The 24460-nt window shown below is 45.4% G+C and overlaps 1 protein-coding gene across 1 annotated transcript; it reads left to right on the top strand.

Moving 5' to 3' along the window:
• Positions 1-1609: 1609 nt before the first annotated feature.
• LOC136552504 (probable mixed-linked glucan synthase 3) lies at positions 1610-11591 on the top strand. Its single transcript, XM_066544079.1, has 3 exons — positions 1610-1845; positions 9110-9851; positions 9999-11591. Exons 1-3 carry the CDS (start codon positions 1610-1612, stop codon positions 11589-11591), a joined length of 2571 nt encoding a protein of 856 aa, XP_066400176.1.
• The last annotated feature ends 12869 nt before the right edge of the window (positions 11592-24460 follow it).

Here is a 24460-nt window from a genome sequence, read left to right as displayed (position 1 = left end):
TGTATTTATTAGAATATGATTCATGTAAGAGTCACGTATTTCCTTAGGTATGGATTTGGTGTCCTAGTTATGTTTGGTTATGTCTCTTTAGATCAGGGTATAAATATAGATTGAAGGGCAATGTAAAAGATATATCAATCAATATCAAAACAAATTTTTACTCCTATTTGCATCTAATTACTTTTCGGCGACTTCGTCAATTTGCACATTTTTCTTTTTACGAGTTCTCATTGATTCGGCGAGTTGCATCACAGTGCAACCTTCGGCGATTCTCGAGTTCCGCGTGAGTACCTCTTGGCCGTGACTTCCGGGCGTATCGCTGTTGTCAGGACCAAAGTGCTCGTATCTTCATCCTTGTCGATTAACAGGTCAAATCGACTGGCACGCTTTGGATATCGATTCGAGTATTAGCCCTTTGTGTTTGCAGATCCACTTTTGCATCAATAATATGTTATGCTTAGAATCTTAATCTATGACTCTTTTATGCATGATTAAGCCGCCGCCATATATACCGAATCAGAGATCCCGCTACGCATAATTGATGCATAAATTCTCCTCATATTTCTGAGTAGCACGTGAATTTTACACCCTTATTTCTGCAATCACCTGGACAAATTTCTATATCTCCCCCTCCAATCGATCAATACGCACCCGGAATCACAGCAGAGCACCCAGCACTTAGATCAGATCTCAACCGCTGTCCGCTGCAAGAGAGATTCCTGTTTCCTGACATATTAAAAAATGGATTCATAAGGCCCTCGCAAAGCGTGGGAAAAAACCAACGGTAGACAGGAGCACGCAATGCAACAGATCATGATCGGTATAAACTAAATCCAGCCATCCAGGCCAAACGTCTACTTGCACTGAAACTAAGTGGCCTTAGATCTGAAGGGAGAAGCGAACAAACAACTGCGTCAAGAAAATGGTTTTCTTGCTGCTCCCCTTCCATGTCCATGGCAGCTGCTGATGCTTGGCTGCGTGCCCAAGGTAGATCCGATCATTGCAACTGCGCGATCCACTTGCGTGGTTGCTCCAGATAAAAAACGGAAGGAGAGACAAACTCGTCTGGTTTCCATCTTCCAATCCTCCTTCGCCGATGCGCAGGGGGCAGCGCTGGAAGCTCACTTTCACAGCGCACAACGACGCACCCAGCCAATTGCATGCCCAGTAGAAGTTACAGAACTAGCAGCTAACTAATCAGCCACAGAGAGGCACAGACGGTGATGGGTAACTAAACAGCGCTAGCTCCAGCCTCGCTTTACTTGCCGTACGTAGCGCACTGCACCACGACGTGCACTCCCGTGAATTCCGGCCGTTGCGTTGCGGGCAGCTAGCTCGCAGGGGCACATGGACGGGGCTCGATCTGTGCCTGTGCTCACTGTTCACTGTCCATGGTCCACGTTTTCTGCATGAGCTTGTAGTTTAGTCTGTATACACCGCCGGATCGAGCGATCCATCGGCCACAGCTCGCACACGTTGCCGCCTCCTATATAAGCGTTGCTCCTGTCTTCCTCCCGTCGTGCCCCACTGCACTGCCTGAAGTGTCAGTGTCCCCACCTTCCTCTGGTCTTGGCAAGCAGTTAGCTAGGGGGGACCTCACCTGCTCGGCATGGCTTCACCGCCGCCGGCAGACGGTGCCAATGGTGGCCTCACTGACCCACTTCTAGTGAGCGCGAACGGCCACGGTGCCTCCCCGAGGAAGGCTGCCCACGGCGCCAAGGGCAAGTACTGGGTGGCCTCCGACAAGGCCGAGAGGCGGGCTGCCAAGGAGGCCGGCGGAGAGGACGGACGCGCGCTGCTGTTCCGGAAGTATAAGGTCAAAGGCTCCCTCCTGCACCCCTACAGGTAAAGCCAGCTCATTAGCATGGCATATTTTTGCTTAATTATTTACAGTTCACGTTATAAACAGGCTGTATATTTTTGCTTTGGAAACGCGCATTTCCTAGTAGTTGCTTGTTAGACTTTGCCAGCATAGATCCTACTGTTAGATTGATCTCTTGACCAGTAGGCCCAACGGTCTATTGGGCCTTGGTCTCGCGCCCTGATCGGGGGCGCCCAACCCTACATGGTTGGTGGGCCCCCGTCGCACTGCGCTATATAGAGAGGTGGGGGCCGGCGGCTCAAAGTACGAGGTTCGCCGTGAGCCGCAAACCCACCGACAAAACCCTAGACCGATCTACGAGGGCGCGCAGCCAGCGACGGGAAGCTCCGCTGATCCTCGCCGTCGCCACTGCTACGCCCGACCTCACTGCATCGACGTCCGTGCAACCTCTACTCCACCCGTCGCTGCCCGTGTGCTGCCTACATCACCGAACCCGCGATGGCTAGCACAACCGCGACATCATCTGGAGGCTCAGGTTCATCACCAGCTCTCTCTCTCTCCTATCTCCCTCTCGGTGTAGTATTCTAGGTCTAAATGTGCATGTGTTTTCACGGTTCTATGAGTTCACCGGCCTAGATCTACTCTAGTTGATCCACTGAAAATCAACAATGGTACCGGAGCCATACTAGCTTGTGGATCTAGAACGGGTACCGATTAGAAAAAGAAAAGTTGATTAGATCCAGTGTGGATCTAAGCAGAAAAGGGGTCACCCGACTTTCGGTTGAACCCTAACTCGATCCGTCGGATCCGAGAAAAGAAGAAGGGCTCGGTTTTTCTTACAAAGAACGAACCCTAAAACCCGAAGGTGATTCGGGGAAAAGAAAACAGTGCCGTCTCCACCCTAACCCTAACCCTAATCGTCAAATCGGGCAAAAATCCGAACAAATGAATCAAAGAAAGGGGAAGAGGGTGGCTCGGTCACCTCGCCGTCGAGCAGGCCGGCGAGCGGGGGAAAAGAAAAGGAACCGATTTCAAATCGGAAAACCAAACCCTAACCCTAAAAAGGAAGCCTACCTGGGCTTCTACCCACCGCCGGCAGCATCGTCACCGCGCGGATAGGAAACCGCGGCGTCGCTCCCGAACGGCGCGCGGGACAGGGCCGAGATCCGCACGGCACCTCGCCAAGCGGTCACGGCAACAGGGCACCACCCTGCGGCCCCTCGACGGCGACGTGCTCAGCCTCGGGCGAGCACGCACGCCGGCGAGAGGGCGCTGGACGGTGCCGCCCTTCTTCTCCCTCGGCCACTGAGGACGGCCGCTGCTGCGGGTTTCTCCGAGCTGTGCTGCGGGGTGAGAGAGAAGGAGAGGAAGAAAATGAACCTAGGGTTCAGGGAGAGGAGCTGGCCGGGGGGTTTTGATCTCGCGACGCGCGCGGGCAGCCGTCGGATGGAGATGGACGGCCACGCGCGACTGGGCCAGCGCCGCAGCCCAGGCGGGAAAAGACGCCAGGCCGAAATCCTGGCCCAGGCCCAGGTTGCGGCCTGGGCGCGGGGGAGAGAGCGCCGCGCGGCTGGGCGCCGGGTGCGCTGGAGCGCGCGGATGGGCCGCGGCAGCTGGGCCGAGTGGCTGGCGCGCGCGCGCGCGTGGGCAGGCCGTGGGCCGCGCGTTTGCTGGCTGGGCCGAAATGGTCAAATGAACAGTAAAGTCACAGTTTTTTGTTTTTCTTATTTTCCAGAAAATAGTTTGACTAATTTGAATTGATTTTTATGATAATTTTCTGTACAAAATTTATCCAACGATATTTTTTGTTCAGTAAATAGTAAATTTGCTTCTGGAAAATAGGAAAAAGATTATTAAATGTTAAAGTTTCCGCTGCGTATTTAAAGATGTAATTTTCATTATTAAATTCGAACCAACGGGAGAATTTAATTTTGAAAATGGATATGTTTTAAATTGATTATAATATTGTTGTTATTCTGACCAACGTTGATTAATGACAATATTATAATGTTTTTGTTATACATTAATTCTATTTCTGCCCAACGGTGATGTAGAATTAGTGTAGAAAATAATTGTATGTTTTAATTTTGACCAACGTTAAACTAAGGCATGCAATTATTGTTGTTATTTCTGTTCTCACCCTATTTGAATTATGTTTTCAGGAGGATACAACTTGATGAGTTGTATCAAAGAAATCCCCACTCTAAAAGATGATAACTATATTGAGTGGAAGAAAAAGATAGACCTGGCCTTTATCCTCGCTGAGGTGGACTGGGTTGTCACCACACCGTGCCCTAAAGAACCTAAGGCACCGGTGAGGGAAACAGATGAGACTGATACTGCATGGCAGAACAGAGAGCGGGATTTTGCTCCCGTAAAGATGTCCTATGACCTTGAGCATAGGAAATGGGTCACTGCCAACAAGAAGTGTCTGGCAGTGATAAAGAACACAATTGAGCCTGCTATTGTGGGCTCAATTCTAGACTGTGACACGGTCACAGAGTACCTAGACAGAATAAAGAGTCAGTTCACTGGCTCTTTAAAGACATGCAACCCAGCTAATCAAGCAGCTGGTTATAGAAAGGTACTCTGGTGGCGGCAGTGGCATTAGAGAGCACATACTGAGAATGAGCAATCTGGCATCTAAGCTCAAACCAATGGATTTGGCACTCAAGGATGAGTTTCTTATTCATTTGATTTTTGCTTCTTTGCCCAAAGAATTTGACACCTTTGTTGTTAATTACAACATACAGCCTGAAAAATGGGATTTGGAAAAGCTCATAGCCATGTGTGTGCAGGAGGAGGAAAGAATAAAAGTTTCACAAGGTGGTTCTGTCAACTACCTAAAAGATAAGAAAAAGAACTATAATAACAGTTCTTCCTCCAAATCATCTGGAAAAGGTTCCATGCAACAGTCTCAGAAGCAGCAATTCCCAGTGGCTAAAGACCAGTGTCTCCACTGCAAGAAGACAGGACATTATAAAAAGAATTGTCCTGATTTCTTAAAGATGATTATGAAGAATAAAGGTGAGAACATTATTACGTTCGTAAATGAATCCTTGTATGTAAAGTTTTCAAAATCTACTTGGTGGATTGATTCAGGTGCAACTATTCATGTTGCTAATTCATTACAGGGATTCCGTTCGATGAGAACTTTGCAAAGAAGCGAAAGTTTCATTAAAGTAGCAAATGGAGAACAAGCAGATGTTGAGGCCGTTGGTGATCTTCCGTTAGAGCTTGTTGATGGCTTCATAATTATTCTTAGAGATGTTCTTTATGTACCTTCTTTGCAAAGAAATTTGATTAGTGTTTCAAAGTTGGACCATGATGGTTATGATTGCCATTTTGGAAATGGCAAATGTCAGATATTGTTTAATAATAAATGTATTGGTCTTGCCTTCCGACAAGACGAGCTTTATTTGTTATCACTTCGTGAAAATGTTAATTCCGTATGTGATGTGAATGAAAATGTATCCTCATCGAACAATGGAAACAGAAAACGAAAGAGAGCTCAAGATGCGTTGTCGAAATTATGGCACTGTCGTTTAGGCCATATTTCGAGGGGGAGAATAGAAAGACTAGTTAAGAATGATATTCTTCCTCCATTAGAGCTCTCAGAGTTAGAACAATGTAGAGATTGCATAAAAAGAAAGTATGTAAAGAAAATTAAGAAAGATGCCAAACGAAGCACAGGAATCCTACAGATTATTTACACAGACATATGTGGTCCTTTTCCTGTGAAAAGTGTGGATGGTTATGATTCATTCATAACATTCACAGACGATTACTCTCGTTTTGGCTACATTTATCCAATTAAAGAAAGAACAGAAGCGTTGGATAAATTTAAAATATTTAAAGTAGAAGTTGAAAATCAGCATGATTTAAAGATTAAGATAGTCAGGTCTGACCGTGGAGGAGAGTACTACGGTCGGCATACCCCATATGGACAAGTTCTTGGACCTTTTGCAAGGTTCTTACAGGAGAATGGTATAGTCGCCCAGTATTCAACACCGGGCGAACCTCAGCAGAATGGAGTAGCTGAAAGGCGTAACCGTACCCTGATGGATATGGTGCGTAGTATGATAAGTTACTCCACTTTACCCATGAGTCTGTGGATGGAGGCGTTAAAAACCGCCATTCATATTCTCAATAGAGTACCAAGTAAGTCGGTGCCCAAAACACCGTATGAGTTGTGGACAGGAAGAGTACCCTCGCTTAACCACTTGCGTGTGTGGGGGAGCTCTGCTGAGGCTAAAGTTTTTAACCCAAACATTGGGAAGCTAGATCCCAAAACAGTGAGTTGCCATTTCATTGGCTACCCAGAAAAGTCAAAAGGTTTTCGTTTCTACTGTCCTAACAGACATACAAAGTTTGTAGAAACGAGACACGCTGTCTTCCTAGAGGATGAAATGATAAGGGGGAGCATGGTAGCTCGAGAAATTGACCTTGAAGAGAAGCGGGTGTTTGCACCCACTCCGATCATTCATGAGCCATTTTTCTCACTACCTGCTGTTGCTGCACCAACAGGACAAGACACTGTGGTGCCAGCACCTGTTGTTATCCCGCCTGTGGCAACAATGAATGATGATGAGGAACCTGTGGCTCAGAATCCTATAGAACCTATTGCCACACATGAGGGGGAGCAACAACAGCCTCAAACAGAAAATGTGCCAATTGAGGAGGCCCCTAGAAGGTCTCAAAGAGTTAGAAAATCAGCTATTCCTGCTGATTATGAAGTGTACAACACTGAAGAATTTCAAATGGAGGATGATCCCACCTCATTTGAAGAAGCCATGAAAAGTGACCATTCATCAAAGTGGCTTGAGGCCATGGAAGATGAGATGAGATCAATGAATGCAAATAAAGTTTGGGATTTGGAGATAATTCCTAAAGAAGCCAAAACAGTAGGCTGTAAATGGGTCTACAAAACAAAACTTGACTCTCAAGGGAATATAGAGAGATATAAAGCCCGACTTGTGGCAAAAGGCTTTACACAAAGAGAAGGGATTGATTACAATGAGATCTTTTCTCCAGTTTCATGTAAGGATTCCTTTAGAATCATAATGGCATTAGTGGCACATTACGATTTGGAATTACATCAGATGGATGTAAAGACGGCATTTCTCAACGGAGACTTAGAGGAAAATGTTTACATGGCACAACCGAAAGGTTTTGTCATGGAAGGAAAAGAACGTTTAGGATGCCGCCTAAAGAAATCTATTTATGGATTAAAACAAGCTTCAAGACAGTGGTACTTGAAGTTTGATCAGACAATAAAGAATTTTGGGTTTAGAGATAATGTTGAGGACAATTGTGTCTACGCAAAGTTTAAGAATGGGAAGTTTATCTTCCTTGTCCTGTATGTGGATGATATCTTACTTGCTAGTAGTGATGTCAGTCTACTACTGGAAACAAAGAAGTTTTTGTCCTCAAAATTTGATATGAAAGATCTTGGTGAAGCTTCGTTCGTTCTAGGGATCGAGATTCACCGAGATAGAAGTAAAGGGGTATTAGGACTGTCACAAAAGGCATACATAGAAAAAGTCTTAAAGAAATTTAGTATGCACAAATGTAGTCCCTCACCTGCTCCTATAGTCAAGGGCGACAGATATGGGGATTTTCAATGCCCCAGGAACCAATATGAGATCGATCAAATGAAAGTGGTTCCATATGCTTCAGCTGTCGGAAGCTTGCAATATGCTCAAGTGTGTACGCGCCCTGACTTGGCATTTGTTACCGGGTTACTTGGCAGATTCCAGAGCAATCCTGGAATAGAACATTGGAAATTGGTAAAGAAAGTCTTGCGTTATTTGCAAGGAACGAAAGGCCTCATGATGACGTATAGAAGATCTGATTCACTCCATATAGTGGGATATTCAGATTCTGATTATGCGGGAGATAATAGAAAATCCACGTCTGGATATGTGTTTACTCTCGCAGGGGGAGCTATTTCATGGAAAAGCTCAAAGCAAACCGTCACTACATCGTCCACAATGTATGCCGAGTTTGTAGCATGTTATGAGGCAACGGGGCAGGTGAACTGGCTAAAGAAGTTCATACCCGGTTTGAAGGTGGTTGACGACATCAATAGACCACTGAAATTATACTGCGATAATAATCCAGCAGTACAGTATGCTCACAACAATAGGTCAAGTGGTGCTGCCAAACACATTGACATAAAGTATTATGTTGTGAAGGATAAAGTCCGGGATCAGATGATAAGTCTTGAGCATATAAGTACCGAAAAGATGCTCGCGGATCCGCTTACAAAAGGCTTACCACCCAACGTGTTCAGAGAACATGTAGCCGGCATGGGTTTAAGGGAAAGCCTATAATTCCTGGACTATAAAGGGCCCAAAAGTTAAAGTAACTATTTCAGATCAGAGACGTGCATTGTAGCTGTCAAATCTATCGGCAATTGACCGAGACGATGAAACATGCTCTATGCATCATCTGTGAAGAAATGAGTAAGGTTTAAAGGATTGAAGTTTAAAGTTTAAAGATAAAAGTAATAGTGAGATCAAGGGGGAGAATGTTAGATTGATCTCTTGACCAGTAGGCCCAACGGTCTATTGGGCCTTGGTCTCGCGCCCTGATCGGGGGCGCCCAACCCTACATGGTTGGTGGGCCCCCGTCGCACTGCGCTATATAGAGAGGTGGGGGCCGGCGGCTCAAAGTACGAGGTTCGCCGTGAGCCGCAAACCCACCGACAAAACCCTAGACCGATCTACGAGGGCGCGCAGCCAGCGACGGGAAGCTCCGCTGATCCTCGCCGTCGCCACTGCTACGCCCGACCTCACTGCATCGACGTCCGTGCAACCTCTACTCCACCCGTCGCTGCCCGTGTGCTGCCTACATCACCGAACCCGCGATGGCTAGCACAACCGCGACATCATCTGGAGGCTCAGGTTCATCACCAGCTCTCTCTCTCTCCTATCTCCCTCTCGGTGTAGTATTCTAGGTCTAAATGTGCATGTGTTTTCACGGTTCTATGAGTTCACCGGCCTAGATCTACTCTAGTTGATCCACTGAAAATCAACACCTACTGGCTTAATAAATTCGCCAGCAAAATTTTCTTTAGTGGACAACTGCTGACCAGAGACTCCACCGGGGGCTCATCATCTTCCAAGCGCTAATAATATACTAATATGGATTGCCAAAAAGAGATGAAAGGATCTTGCAAGAGGATTGCTATTTCCTATTCTGGTCACATACTCACACTCACAGGAGAGAGCGTAGCTTGCATTTCTATGGCTTAAGACCTGACGACATGTCTTCATGTTATAGGTTGCTGATCATCATCCGATTAATCGCTGTCCTCGTCTTCTTCGCATGGCGCATCAGGCACAACAAATCTGACATCATGTGGTTTTGGACAATGTCCATCGTCGGCGACGTCTGGTTTGGCTTCTCGTGGCTCCTCAACCAGCTCCCAAAGTTCAACCCCGTCAAGACCATCCCAGACCTGGCCGCCCTCAAGCGGTACTTTGACTTCTCTGAAGGCACCTCTAGGCTCCCCGGCATTGACGTTTTCGTCACCACAGCCGACCCCATTGATGAGCCCATACTCTACACCATGAATTGTGTCCTCTCCATCCTCGCTGTTGACTACCCAGTCGACAGGCTTGCCTGCTATCTCTCAGATGATAGCGGGGCACTGGTTCTCTATGAGGCATTGGTTGAGGTCGGAAAGTTTGCACCCCTGTGGGTTCCATTCTGCCGCAAGTACTCCATTGAGCCAAGGGCACCAGAAAGCTATTTTGAGCATGTGGCGCCACCACAGGCTGGAAGGGTGACACAGGAGTTCTTGAATGATTATAGGAGGGTGCAAATGGAGTATGATGAGTTCAAGGTGCGCTTGGACAACCTCCCTGATAGCATCCGCAAGAGATCTGATGTTTACAATAGCATGAGAGCTACACAAGGAGGTCAAAAGGCAACTTGGATGGCAAATGGGACTCAGTGGCCCGGCACATGGATTGATCCAACAGAAAACCATAGAAAAGGGCACCATGCTCCAATTGCCAAGGTACTGAAGTTCAGATTAGTGGTTGTTGAAATTCTGAAAATGAGACAGTCACTGACTTCTTGCAGAACTTTAGTTTAGCAATATTTAATTTTTGTGTAGCTTGTTACAGCAATGTCACCACTGATGGTTTTGTTCCTTCTTTAACAGGTTGTGCTGGATCATCCAAGCCGTGAACAACATCATGGTTCACAACCCATTACTGAAAGCAATCTCAACATTGGCACCACTGATGAGCGCCTTCCAATGCTTGTTTATGTCTCTCGTGAGAAGAACCCAAGTTATGACCACAACAAGAAGGCAGGTGCCCTGAATGCACAACTGCGGGCTTCTGCTCTCCTCTCTAATGCACAACTCGTCATCAACTTTGACTGCGACCACTACATCAACAATTCTCAAGCCCTAAGCTCGGCTGTGTGCTTCATGCTAGATCAACGAGATGGTGATAACACCGCTTTTGTTCAGTTCCCACAGCGCTTCGACAATGTTGACCCCACGGACCGCTACGGTAACCACAATCGTGTCTTCTTTGATGGGACCATGCTTGCCCTTAATGGTTTGCAAGGACCCTCATACCTCGGCACTGGTTGCATGTTCCGTCGCTTAGCACTCTATGGTATTGACCCACCCCACTGTAGAGCAGAAAACATCACAGCCGAAGCTAGCAGGCTTGGTAACTCCACAATCTTCCTAGATTCAGTGTCAAAAGCCCTAAAAAATGACAGGTCAATCACACCACCACCAATTGATGACACATTCCTTGCTGAGTTAGAGAGGGTTGTGACATGTTCTTATGACAAAGGTACTAACTGGGGCAAGGGTGTAGGGTACATCTATGACATAGCCACTGAAGATATAGTAACAGGATTTCGCATCCACGGGCAGGGGTGGCGCTCTATGTATTGCACAATGGAGCATGATGCGTTCTGTGGCGTTGCACCAATCAACCTAACTGAACGCCTCCATCAAATTGTGCGTTGGTCTGGTGGGTCTTTAGAGATGTTCTTTTCCCATAACAACCCATTCATTGGTGGTCGTCGTATTCAACCTCTTCAGCGTGTCTCCTACCTCAACATGACAGTCTACCCAGTCACATCAGTCTTCATCCTGATCTATGCTCTAAGCCCGGTGATGTGGCTTATCCCTGATGAAGTATACATCCAGAGACCATTCACTCGGTATGTTGTGTACCTTCTCATAATCGTCGTGATGATTCACGTGATTGGCTGGCTTGAGATAAAGTGGGCGGGGGTCACATGGCTAGACTATTGGCGCAATGAGCAGTTCTTTATGATCGGCTCAACGAGTGCATATCCAACGGCAGTGCTGCACATGGCAGTGAACCTCCTCACAAAGAAGGGCATACACTTCAGGGTCACTTCCAAGCAAACAGCCGCGGGTGACAATGACAAGTTTGCCGACTTGTACGATTTTCGATGGGTGCCAATGCTCATCCCAACAATGGCAGTTATGATCTGCAATGTTGGTGCCATTGGTGTAGCCCTGGGCAAAATAGTGGTAAACATTGAAACATGGACAGCGGCGAAGAAGATGCATGCAGCATTGGGTCTGTTGTTCAACATATGGATCATGTTTCTTCTCTACCCATTTGCACTAGCGATCATGGGGCGGTGGGCGAAGAGGCCAATCATCCTTGTAATCTTGCTGCCAGTTGTGTTTGTACTTGTTGCCCTTTTGTATGTAGGTCTCCATGTCTTACTTGCCGGTGTAATTCCACTCTAGGCGATATAGAAAACAATGTAATTCCTTGTGTCGTTACCAAGGAACCAATTATTTTCCTTTGCATCAATAAACACTGTATTCTTACTTCATAATAATACAGAATAATCCTGATTAAATTCAGACTATTTGGATTTTTGCTCCATACAGCTTCAGCTGTGCAATATTGACTACAGGGTAAAAGTACAATGTCGCTATTGATGTTAGGCTTTAATTATTCACCAATGACTTATAAGTCATGATATGGTGCTCATATCCTAAAAGGATACAATCAATTGTTTTTTGTCTGAGCTTGCATTTTTTTTATTAGTTGGTGCACTAGCCATGGCCAAACAGCCCCACGTACACAAGTTAATGGGGGTGATGATTTCCTTCTTTTCTATCCATCATAGGGGGTCATGTCACTATTTTTAGTGAGAACTCTATTCAGAATAAGACATGTTGTTAACACAACCTCCCACCACCATGCCTTTGCCATACCATACATTTCTAACATGGCATTCACCAAGACCACTAACGTTCGGTTCTTTCTTTCGGCAACCACATTAAATTGAGGCGAATATATGGAGGTGTTCGTTCATGAATTATTCCATTCTCCAAATAGAAAAGATCAAACTCATTGGAAAAATACTCCCCGCCACGATCAAACCTACTGCGTTTTATCTTCTTTTCTAATTGATTTTCCACCTTAGCTTTGTAAGTCTTAAAACAATATGGCGCCTCCTCTTTAGTTTTTAGAACACATAACAATACCTAGTTGCATCATCAATCAAAGTCATAAAGTATCTTTTTCCTCCTTTTATCAACACACCGTTCATTCTCCTTTTATCAAAACACTATTCATCTCACAAATATCAGAATGTATGAGTTCTAATAATGTTGTGTGCCTCTCATCTACGGTCTTGTGTGACTTACGAGGTTGCTTTGCTTGCACACATGCTTGCCATTTAGAACCTTTGACGACAGAAAAATCAAGAATTAAACTCATACAAGATAGATGCGACATACAACCAAAATTAATGTGACACAAATGAGAATGTCATACATCAGCCACAGAATTGTCTGAATCACAAACATGGTTCACCACTTTATTACAGAAATTAGAAAGTGAAAAACAGAACAAGCCTCCACTATCATAGCCTTTGCCAATAAATTGGAAAGTGATTTTATTTCACTTTGGTTATCAACAAGCTTAGTAGTAAAATTCTGTTCATCTATGTCGAGTTTAACAATATGCACTTTTACTTGAATTGAGTGAATATCTAAACAGAAATTCGAATATGAGGCATTCGTTTTGTATTCCTATTCGAAAGATCTATATCCATATTTGGATCAAAATCTTAATTAATTAAAATACAGTAAAAGGTTCAGATGATGATTATTTGCGTCAATTGGAGACAACTGCTACCGTCCTGTACGTGCTTTTGCCGCTTCCCGCTTGGGAATGATTACGAGTCGAAAGCAGAAATTTTAAATGATGTAGATTCCCCAGGGCCTGTTTGGGTCCTTGGAATTGAATTCATTTAATAATCATAATTTAGACACATATTAATTAAACTAATATGGATATATATATATATATATATATATATATATATATATATATATATATATATATATATTATAGTTGGCTATACGAGAGAGATACTTATTTGTTGTATTTCTACCATAGGGGATGTAAGAGCTCCATCGTGGGAGGGCCCTAGGGGGCGGCGGCTAGGGTTTGGGGAGGTGTGGGAGTCGGCTATGAGGGAGGGACGGTGGCGGCGCAGAGAGAGAGAGAGAGAGAAAATAGGCGGTGCAAGGAGAGAGGTAGGGAGGATGGGATAAGCATGAGGCTATTACTTCTTGATCTCAATGATCACATAGCCTTTTTATTTATAGTCCTGAGTAGACTTGTATCCTAAGTAATCTAATGAGGGAAGTCCTTATAGATATGGACTCCTCCCAATCTATCTAATCTCGACCGATCCTATTCATATTCTTTCCTTTATTGAAGATCCTCCTGGTATGGATAGTGGAGCGGTGGGAGACCTCCCACCCTTGCCGTGCGCGCCTTCCCCTAGGCGGCGCTACTACTGCTCCTAGTGGCGGTGCTGCTGCTGCCCTTGGTGGCTAGGCCAGATGGGCCACCAGCCCCCATTAGGCGTATGACATCACTCCTCCCTTCTCCGATGAGCGCGTCCTGGCACTAAATTAGTGTCCAATCCTTGATGTCTTCTGGTGGTGGTCTGGTGCCCTAGGGTATCTCTACAATTTGAACCATGAGGTGGCCTAGAGTGTCATTGAAGTGGTTGGTGTTGATAGTCAGAGAACTGGAAGTAGTAGCTGCAGGAGCCAAAGGAGCCGGAGATGTAGTAGCTATTGGTTCCTAAGCCTTTCATTGGTTCATGGACACAACGTACTGCATGGATGGTGGCACCTAGAAGTGTTCCTGGGAAGTGTAGCGTTTGCATGACCCGTGGAGGTCGTGAAAATGAGTGTACCTAGCCTACATCAACCTGCCCCATTATGTGCCTGCAAAATGCTATCGCCATGATGGATGGTGGTGCTGTGGTGAAGTGTTGTAGTGTGCCGAAGAGGAGGTCACCCGTGTTGTAGTTGGCCAGGGAGACTAGCGGGTGCCCGTCAGCAAGCTGCTTGCTGATGTAGACATCATCGATTGAAAGGAATTGTTGGCCATTGTTGTCGAAGAAAACGATCGTTGCTGATGGTAGTATGCGTTGTGGCCATTCTTCGAGTAGTAGGATGCTCGAGGGGAACGCTTGTGTTGTCAGTGTAGATGTCGCTATGTGGAGACCAATGGCTAGGAGATGCGGTGATGTAGTTTTGAGCGACTCGAGCAGGTCCTATAGCAGAGGCGAAGTCAGCGGGATGTAGTATCGTTCGTTGTAGTGGACGGTGCCGTGTTGGAGGGACCAAGCTAGTGCTACTACCTAGACTTCAATGGTGGTAGAGATGATCTGGAGTTTGTGATCGTCCATGGAGGTAAGGCGGAGCTGGGCAAGGATCTCTTGGTCTGGTTCGATGTGGGCAGCTTCTATGGTGGTGTCTTCGGCTGATGGAGGAAGTGCTATTGCTAGGGTGTTCGGTGATGTTAGGGTTGTCGCTGGAAGCGGGGGTGATGGCTCCTTGTCCGTCTTGGTGTTGGGGATGTTGGCGTCTCGTTGTGGTGTGTGGTCGGAGTCGTCATTGACGACGGGGGTGGTTTGCCCTATGTCGGTGGAGGTAGGCACAGGGTGCTCTAGGGTACAAGTGAGGTCAAAGGCCGTCACCATCGTGCATGGGTGGTGGCGTGTGACTGCCACTCGGAGTGCATCCTAAAGGCCGGTGACGAAGAGGCTGACTTGGTGTTGTTCACTGGTGATGCCAGCGTGCAGAGCATAGGCGATGAAGGTGTTGATGTAATCATTCACGGTGCCGACATGCCGAGGAGGTGCGAGGTCACCGGAGGTGTCGAGGATGAAGTTACGGATGAGACTCCGGGAGAAGAGTGACCACTCGGTCATAGGTGCATCCTTCGTCGTGTGCATGAACCATCGATGTGCTGCACCTATTAGATGGAAAGCTGCGTACCAGGTTTGTTGAGTCTCCGGTAGGCGAAAGCTGGAGATCTGTTGTATCCATGAAAGCCAAGGCCTCAGTTCCATCAAGCCATCATATGTTCGGGTTGTGAGTTGTGCCTTAATAGGTAGGTGTTGTTGTGGTGGTGCTGGCATTGTTGGCGGAGTTGGAGACGGTGGTGTTCCATGTGCATCAACCCTCTATGTCGACGGCCAGGTGGCCGGCTGCTGCTGTGATGTTGGTGGCGCCTTGGTCCGCTAGGTGGCTGCGGAGCTAGCTAGGCCCCATCTAAGCGTAGAGGCACTCGACTGTTGGTGCTGAGCTGCTGGTGGAGTCATCGTCGGTGGTGTTGTTGGCCTAGGCTTTGGCTGGGTGATGGCCAACTCTTGCTGGATAGACGAGAGTTGGTGCTGAGTTGCCGATGGGGTCGCGTTGGTGGTTTCCAGGCGATGACTCCCACTGGTTATCGACCAGAGCTTGGTGGGTAGTCCCACGGATGACTAGAGGTTCGCCCAGTGGTGGGAAGAGCAGTGACATCGATGGTTGCGGTGGTGGAGGAGCATTCGATAGCAAGGTGTCAGAGACTGCTAGGATGATCTTCAGGGCGCTAGAGGACTGGGGTTCGTCCATCTTCCGCTTGAGGTATGATTTGCCGGCGGTGATCATGACGCGTTTGGTTTCTGTCACAAGATCATCAATGGCAGCTTCCCGAACCAATCTAGCTTGGACACTAGTTTTGGCAGTGTGGCTATGGATGCGTGCCTACTCGATGACGTGCAGACAGTTATCAAGGTTGACAAGTTGGCGATGCATCTCTCCGAAGTTCTTGTGGAGATCGGCGGTGAGATTCTCGATCAGCTACTACATGGTGGGGTTGGTGGAGTCCATGGATCATCTGGTTTTCGGATACCAGTGTAAAAGCCCCATTGTGGGAGGGCCCTAGGGGGTGGCGGCTAGGGTTTGGGGAGGTGTGGGCATCGGCTATGAGGGAGGGAGGGCGACGGCGGAGAGAGAGAGAGAACAAGCAGCGCAGGGAGAGAGGGAGGGAGGAAGGGATAAGCCTGAGGCTATTACTTCTTGATAAATGATTACATAACCTCTTTATTTATAGTCCTGAGTAGACTTGTATCCTAAGTAATCTAATGAGGGAAGTTCTTATAGATATGGACTTCTCCTAATCTATCTAATCTCGACCGATCATATTCCTATTCTCTTTCCTTTATTGAAGATCCTCCTGGTATGATAGTGGAGCAGCTAGAGACCTCCTGCCCTTGCCGTGCGTGCCTTCCCCTAGGTAGCACTGCTGCTGCTCCTGGCGGCGGTGCTGTTGCTGCCCTTGGCGGCTGGGCCAGATGGGCCGCCAGCCCTAGTTAGGCGTATGAGAGGGGAGCAAGTTGAAGAGCGTGTTATAAGTTGTAAAGTATAAACATAGAATGGTGATATGTGTAACACCTCTAGTGTTACGAGCTTGCTTAGCACCGTGATTTAGGCCTAAGAAAAATTTCTGAAGCGAGTTTCTTGAATTTTTGATTTAAAACATACTTGAAGCGATAAGCGAATCTGGTGTGACTCAGATTTGTAGACTCAAATAAACGCCCAAGTTAAATTATTCAGTGCGTAAAAATATTTAGGAATCTCGAACGATAATTCTAACCAATAGACATCGAATGGTTTGTTCTATTAGATTAAGCATGAAAAGCAACTTTTATAAATAAAATAAAATCCATTAATAAATAGGACGATATATATATAGCTTTCGAATCTAATCTAAATTCGAACTTGTTGAAAATCTCTTTGTGCCACGCCTCGCTTAGCGCCACCGTTCATCTACTTGTTCCATTGCGTCACTCTGTGGCCTCATGAATACCTCTGCTGCCTCTTTAGCTGCCTCATGAATGTCGCTTGGGCTGTCTTGCCGCTGGACCTAATTGAGCGGGCTACTGGGCCAGTTTAGCTGCCGCTGACCCCTTTTTCATTTTGAGGTATTTTCTAATTTAATGCTGAATCAAACGTGTAAAATCAGTAGCAATTTGTGTAGTGGTCTAAAAATTATGAAACTAGTTTTGTGAAGTTCCTAAATCATGATCTATCTTCTAGTATATTTTGTTCACATAGTTTGATAATATTCTTGGAAGCTATATAATTAATTGAGATATTTAATATTATAAAAATATAAACTTGTAGAAATTGTTGTGATAAATTGGTAATAGTGTTGGATCTAAAATTTTTACAATAGGTTCCTAGCAATATTAGTTGTTCACTGTAATTTTTGTAGCTCCATAATAATTAGTTCACTAGGTAGATGATGATACCCTATTTCGAATATAGATTAAATCGATAGAACGGAATAAAGAACTAACTTGGGTTTATATAACTAAAATATTGTTGGGAAATAATACCTTATTCGACAGCATGGATACGTAGACTAGCGTTAGAGCTATCTCATTAGCTTGAGTGGCATAAATCGTATTTTATGAGTCACGGTTGCAGTCGATTAATTATGTCTTTAAATTGCATCGCATTGCATATCATAATAGGGACATCGATGGATCACGGAGTCATCGGGAGTTGCTAGAGAAATGGTACTTTTGGAGATCGTGTCGCCATAATGAAAAGCTAACTTCTGATTATATTTTACCCAGACAAGCTCCGGTGCATAACCCCTACTTTTCTACACTTTAAATTATATTTGTGCATTAAGTTTTAAGGAGTTGAATGAATTCCACTTGCATATATATATATATATATATATATATATATATATATATATATATATATATATATATATATATTTCCTATGAGTCTTACTAGTACGACATGATCGTGTAGATTGCTATGCTACAAAACTCCAGTAGAAGTCGAGTAATTGCCTGTCACTCGCGAAAGATAGAAAATATATTACTGTATTATTATCACTTAAAAAATATAATGGTGGAAAGGAAAATGGTTACCGGATAGGGATATAGTTTGGGTACTGGTGGATGTAAGAGGTTGTGTCTCCACGGACGCGGGGCATAGCTTGGTTACACTAATTTCTCTATCTTTGTCGGTTAAGGACCTGACCTGTTGCATAAGACGCTAGGCAAGTCACAGACTTATTATCTAGAGCACATACTTGGGTATGGGTGCTTGGAAAGACTTGTTACTCTCTTATCATGGGTTCTGACTCTTTCCTGGACCGACTATCTTGGTGGTTTTTAGGTTATGAGGTCCTTGCACTGCACTGAGTCCTGAAACTTAGGGGCAAGGGCTTAGAGTTCTAGTTTGGACGAGGACCTAGATCCCAGTGACAGGAGGGTAATGGGTTGGTACTGCTTGTGCCCGGGGTACAAGCGGGGTGTGTGTTTTTGGTGTACCCAGCTGGGGCATTGATTCATGAATCGCTAGCAGTTCTGGTACGACTTGTCTTAACTCTAGCATCGTAGTAAGAACTGAAAGATGAAAGATGGAAAGAAAAGGAAATCAGATTGCTTACCACTTGCTTGAAAGTAGCACAGATGCTTACATAGAATGGTTAGTTAATGAACTAATACACTACTAATATAAATTGAATATAAGGACACATATTTAGTAATGCTTTCTGCAGATGCAATAAACCCACAAGCCAGATAGCCTTGCATATCCTTGGAGTTTTTTCTTTCCTCCTGTCAGGTAAGTCTTGCTGAGTACAATTGAGCACTCAGGGTTTTATTTCCCCTGTTGTATGTGACAGGTGGATGCTAAAGCTGACATTTGTGTGTGGATTCCTCCTGGTGGGCTCAGAGAGCATTTCCTTTACGCTGCGATCATAGTCTTTATTTAAAACTCTCACTAAAATGTTTTTATAAATGAAAGTTTATAATCTGTTGTCATAGTTTATATATCAATGATTCATCATGTCATAATTAGATAATTATTTCCGCTGTAACCCTATTCACATGTTTATATTCTGTTGTTAAATTAAATTGTTCATAACTCTGATAATATTATTATATTCCGTTGTTATAACAATAAATATTATACTCTGATGTTGTATTAAAAGTGATGTAAGAAATGGTTAAGAATGATGTAAGCTTTATTCTCTCATTTGGGATCCTGATGGCAAAAATATGGATTTTTGGGTTCTTCCCTGGGGTGTGCCCGACGAAACCGAGTAATTTGGTGTTCTCCCTTGAGTGCTTAGTGTCTAATGGAAGATAAGCACTCTTGAGAGGCATTAGATTAGGCGGTTCTACCACAGGTGGTATCAGAGCATAAATAAGAAAATAAAGCTTCGAAAACCTTTCCAAAAATAAAATTTGACAACAAATTCTTTTCAAAAGAATAGGACGTTTGTATGCGAAGTTATATATGTAGCCCTACTACTATGGTTATGTATCTAGGATGGATGACACTCTGCTGACTTAGGTAGGTTTAATCAATTTTTATGTAGCTACACTGACTTGAGCATAGTCCGATAGTATCGACTAGCTACAGGGAGAGAACGATGTGCCAAAAATCTGAGAACGGTTGCCCTATATGTTGGCAATAGTGAAAGGACATATAGGATGTGCATTAATGCATATCCTGCTTGTGCATTGTAGTACTCGTATTGCTTGCAGATACGCCATCTATAGGTGTCACGTGTGTCGTATTATGCACGACTGACTCATTCCTGTTCTAGAGTTAGGTCTGCACTGTGGCTTCGTGCTCCACATTTGCCCATGGTTCACGCCTGTCGTGACCCATATTTCCCCTGTACTCTTTTCTGCGCTCTTGTCAGACATCTGCCCTACAGTCATACCAGTCAGTAATGGCCTCGGACCTCGCTCCCTCGAACGCGCAAAAAATTTGGTCGATTCATTCATAGTGACTCCACGCAGGAACCCTAGTGGACCGCGTCGAGACCACTGAACGCTCTACCTTTATAAGTAGAGCCTAACTTAGCCATCGGTACCACCACTCGGCGCACTTTAGCTCGCTTAGCTTTTTCTTTGAGCCAGCTTTTCACTCAGCCTTCCTCACCCCTACCGCCAGAAATGGTAGGAGCCTGGGTTAGTAGTTACTGCCTGAACGGTGAGGGTTTTCCCATAATCCTGCATGCCACCCTACTAAAGCTCAAAGTCAAAGATCGTCCCGAGTATGAGGGCCTTGAGTATGAGGAGCTTGGCACCGAGTAGTGTGAGGTTACCGTCTACATCGAGAAGAGTGAAGAGTTCCCCGACCTCACTGAAGCCTAGAGTGTGACTGCAATCGGGTTTAGCTTCATCGACACCTACCAGGTTGTGGCCCATAAAGCCTTGTGGTACCTCTACCAGATCTATGAAGAGGTCATTGCTCGTACCCCCATGAGGTTCTTCCCACCCTTGGATAAGAATCAGTGGGCATGGAGGGCTCGCATGGAGGCCTTGCAAGGGTGGGAGGCGCAAAAAGATAGTCCTACCATGGTACACTTGACCACGTACCTGCTTGCTTTGGATGAGCAGTATGATCGGCAAGCCTTGGAACTGAGGATCTGCCTCCAATGGGCTGAGGAAAGCCGAGATCTTCACCCAGATGCTCTAGGTGCAACTTGCTGAAGGGCATGCTAGTGCTGCCGCTGCTGAGAGTTGGGAGACTGCCATGTTGAAAGCTCTGAAGGAGGCTAAAGACCAGCATATCCATCAGCTACGGGAGGCCTATCTTGTCACCAGGGCCAAGCGGAGGATGCTGGCTGCTGAAAGGTAGGATGCCCCTGATCTTAGAAGGGATCCCTGTCCACCCGCTAGAAAGAAGGAGAACTAGTGTTGCAGTGCCGCCAGCACCTCCACCTTTAGAAGTGTCAGAAGTAGAGCCCTTGATTCCTCTCACTCAGCCATTACCACAAGAAGATGTAGATCCATAGCCAGGGTGGTAGAAGAATCCATCGAGCCATGAATGAAGATGCGTGGTTTAGAGTAGATTAGTTGCCTTAGGATGTTGTACCTATAGTAGTAGTGCTGTTCATCGTTGTCCTCCGGAATTGTACTCTTGCCATTGTTGTTCGTCCGTAGTTGTTGGGATCATCTATCATAGGGAAGGTGAATGCTATGTCATGAATGGGAGCCTGAATGCCTGTACATTGTACCCATATAAGACCGTTTGGAATATGCATTTTATTTATTTTACTGTGTTTATTATGTTCATCTACCTTAAGTTTCATTAGACGTGCTTAAAGTTTTCAAGGGCGATATTAAGTGAGTACAAGAGAAGTTACCAATTAGATACCAGCAGACCAGCTATGATTGGATAACATATGACACTGTATCGACTAATTATGGATGTCCTATCAAAACACTTGAATCTCTTTAAATCAAATCCGCCGTTGGATTTGAATTCTTTGTCCCTTGTTGTGAAGGGAACCCTTGTTGTTTGAATCTTCCCTTGCAATACTCCCCTTACTCTATGGTCTATGACCCCACCGCCTTCATTGCGTGTAAGTTGGTAATAGTTGCTAGGTTAATAGCTTATGGTGCCACAACAAAACCAAGGGCCCCTACAGAACAGCTGCCACATGGTGACGCTGCTCGGCATGCACTGGTATCGAGGTTGTTGACCAAGTACCTTTACCGAGTTACACCGCCTATACCACTTTTGCTACAAATACCCTTCTTGAAAATATTTAGGTGCTCAAACGAAAAATCCACAACGGGTTGATGCAGAAGTGTTCTCTCAAGGTAAACAAGAGGAGGTGGTTTTGGAGGAAGCATGTATGTCGTGCTCTCAGTTCATATGGAGGTTGGTACACATTGTGGTCAAGGAAGGGAAAGAAAAAGAAGAGTAGTAAGGAAGGTAGCCACGGGTTGTTGGGAATAATTGTAGAAGCCTGAGTGGACATCATGTCTCAAGCCCTATGTTTAGTTGACCGCATTATGCCTGTCGGATTGTTTCACTGCGTGCCCTACGGACGCCGTCTGAGTTGGCCCTTTAGATCACTATTCTCGCGTGGCCATGGCATCATGCCACACTCACCGTCCCTGTGCACTGTGCGCTTTTCCTTTTTCCTGGCATCCGGTCGGCTCTCGACTCCCACGCCTCGTCCCTCATACCGGACCCCCCTTTTCCCTCCCTTCTTTCTTCTGTTGGGGACATGGCCGCCCGCATGCCTGCCTCATCAAGTGGACCCCCTCTCCTCTCCTCTCCCTTATCCTCTGCCTGCTCACGCAGGAAGCACACCATGTTCGACCTTCTCCCCACAGCATGTACCATCTGTGTATCCCACCCATGCTGCCTCCACTTCTAGTGTGTTGCACCTCACCACCGTTCACCACTATAAGATACCCTTGGTCCTTGCTCTTCTTCTTCATCTCCATTCCTCTCGCATTCAGAGCAGAGCTATGAAATCCAGTAGACATTGTGAAGCTAGGTTCGTCAGTCTGAGGTGATGATGTAATCTGAGGAGAAGAAAGGATCTGGTTTGTCATAGAAGTTCAAGTTCCCATGGGTAGTTTGACCTTAGGGTTTGCGATGTTTGACTTCTTAGTCGACTGTTTCTGGATCTGTTGGACCTACGCCATGTTTTGGATACTCATTATCTTGTTGTTTCTCCATTGCCCTCGTCTATCTCGACTTCTAGATTAAGTCTCAGTTGTATTAGGTTACTCTTAACCATGTATCCCTAAATCCCTGTGTGGTTTAGTATTTGAACTCATGTAATCTTTGATCTACGTAATGTAATCGCGCTTTCCCCTCTTCTGATTCTTGCTTCGAATATCGGGATGAGATTCTTTTTAAGGGGGGTTGGTTGTAACACATCTGGTGTTACGAGCTTGCTTAGCACCGTGATTTAGGCCTAAGAAAATTTTTTAAAGCAAGTTTCTTGGATTTTTTTATTTAAAACATACTTAAAGCGATAAGCGAATCCGGTGTGACCCTGTTTTGTAGACTCAAATAAACGCCCAAGTTAAATTATTCAGTGCGTAAAAATATTTAGGAATGTCGAATGATAATTCTAACCAATAGACAGTGAACGGTTTGTTCTATTAGATTAAGCATGAAAAGCAACTTTTATAAATAAAATAAAAACCATTAATAAATAGGACGATATATATAGCTTTCGAATCTAATTTAAATTCGAACTTGTTGAAAATCTCTTTGTGCCACGCCTCGCTTGGTGCCACCATTCGTCTGCTAGTTCCGTCGCGTCACTCTACGGCGTCATGAATGCCTCTGCTGCCTCTGTCTGCCTTGCTTGTCTCTGCCTGCTTTACTTGTATTGTCTGCCTCTGCCAGGCTTGAGCCAGACTTGCTTCTTTCCCCTTCCTTTTTCCTCTGCCGTGAGGCCGAGTTACTACTGTTGCTGCCATGTACTGCTTTCTCTTCCTTTCTTTTTCTGCAGCCAAGGAGAGGTACCCCAGTTCCTGTTGCCCGTCCCGTTGGCCATCTCTTTCTCAACAGGCCTCCACGGTGCCTCTGGTGGTCAGACTGATAGTACATACAACACATTCATCATCCCTGCTGCTCGTGCTGCTCGTGCGCTCTCTCTTGCTAGTGACAGCGGGTGGTCTTGTACGAATTTTTTTAATGGGAACATTGGCAGTCTTATAGTGGCCCATCTTTTTGAGCACCTGCAGCCAGCGCATTTTTATAGCACTAACAGCCGAGCCATCACAGCTGCAATAGGCCCGTTCTTCTTTGCCTCCGATTGCGTCCTGCACCGGCGCCCTTTCTTTTTCCTCCTTGCGAGCGCGCCCATGTCGGTCGTGGCCGCGCAGTACCCCCGCGTTGGACCGGCTGCTTCCTCAGCACTGCCCCTCCTTCTTCCTCCCTCACGAACGTGCATGCCCGCGGCCTCACGCTGGTCCCCACTAAAAGGTCCTTGTGTGGTTTTGGTAATTAGTGATAACCTAGGTGGACTAATTGTGTTTATGTGAGATACACAGGTGATTAGTCCATCTAGGTTGTCACTCAATTACCAAAACCACACAAGAACCTTTCAATCTCCCCCTTTTTGGTAATTGATGACAACTCTACAAAGATATGGAAATTAAGCTCTTTTGGATTCATGTTGCTTGCCCAAGGCAATTTTACCATGTGAAAATGATTTTGGACAAGTACCACAAACCCGAGATGGTAGTATTAGCTCCCCCTACATATGTGCTAGAGTGTTTGATTTGAAGCTTGCATATATGCATAGATTAAAATTGTGGAGAGAGTAATTACTACTAAATGATGCTAAGGTGTATAGAATAAACCTTTGAAGCGTGTACCAATCGGAGTTGCACCTTTAAATTCATCCTTAGCACCATGGTTAGCTAGATATCACTTGAAAATAAAAGCACTAGATACCTTGTGAGATCAATATTAAAAGCAAGGATACTAGTATTACTTGA

The sequence above is a fragment of the Miscanthus floridulus genome, chromosome 4, assembly GCF_019320115.1.
Source record: "Miscanthus floridulus cultivar M001 chromosome 4, ASM1932011v1, whole genome shotgun sequence".
Classification (NCBI taxonomy): domain Eukaryota; kingdom Viridiplantae; phylum Streptophyta; class Magnoliopsida; order Poales; family Poaceae; genus Miscanthus; species Miscanthus floridulus.
Note: the sequence above shows the minus strand (reverse complement) of the source record. Positions and strands in the feature narration are given on the sequence as shown.

Excerpts from the sequence above, each read along its gene's own strand:
- LOC136552504 (XM_066544079.1), top strand. The coding sequence starts at position 1,610 with ATGGCTTCACCGCCGCCGGCAGACGGTGCCAATGGTGGCCTCACTGAC. Across the intron at positions 1,846-9,109 it reads TCCCTCCTGCACCCCTACAG|GTTGCTGATCATCATCCGAT; the intron begins GTAAAGCCAGCT and ends TTCATGTTATAG. Across the intron at positions 9,852-9,998 it reads ACCATGCTCCAATTGCCAAG|GTTGTGCTGGATCATCCAAG; the intron begins GTACTGAAGTTC and ends CTTCTTTAACAG.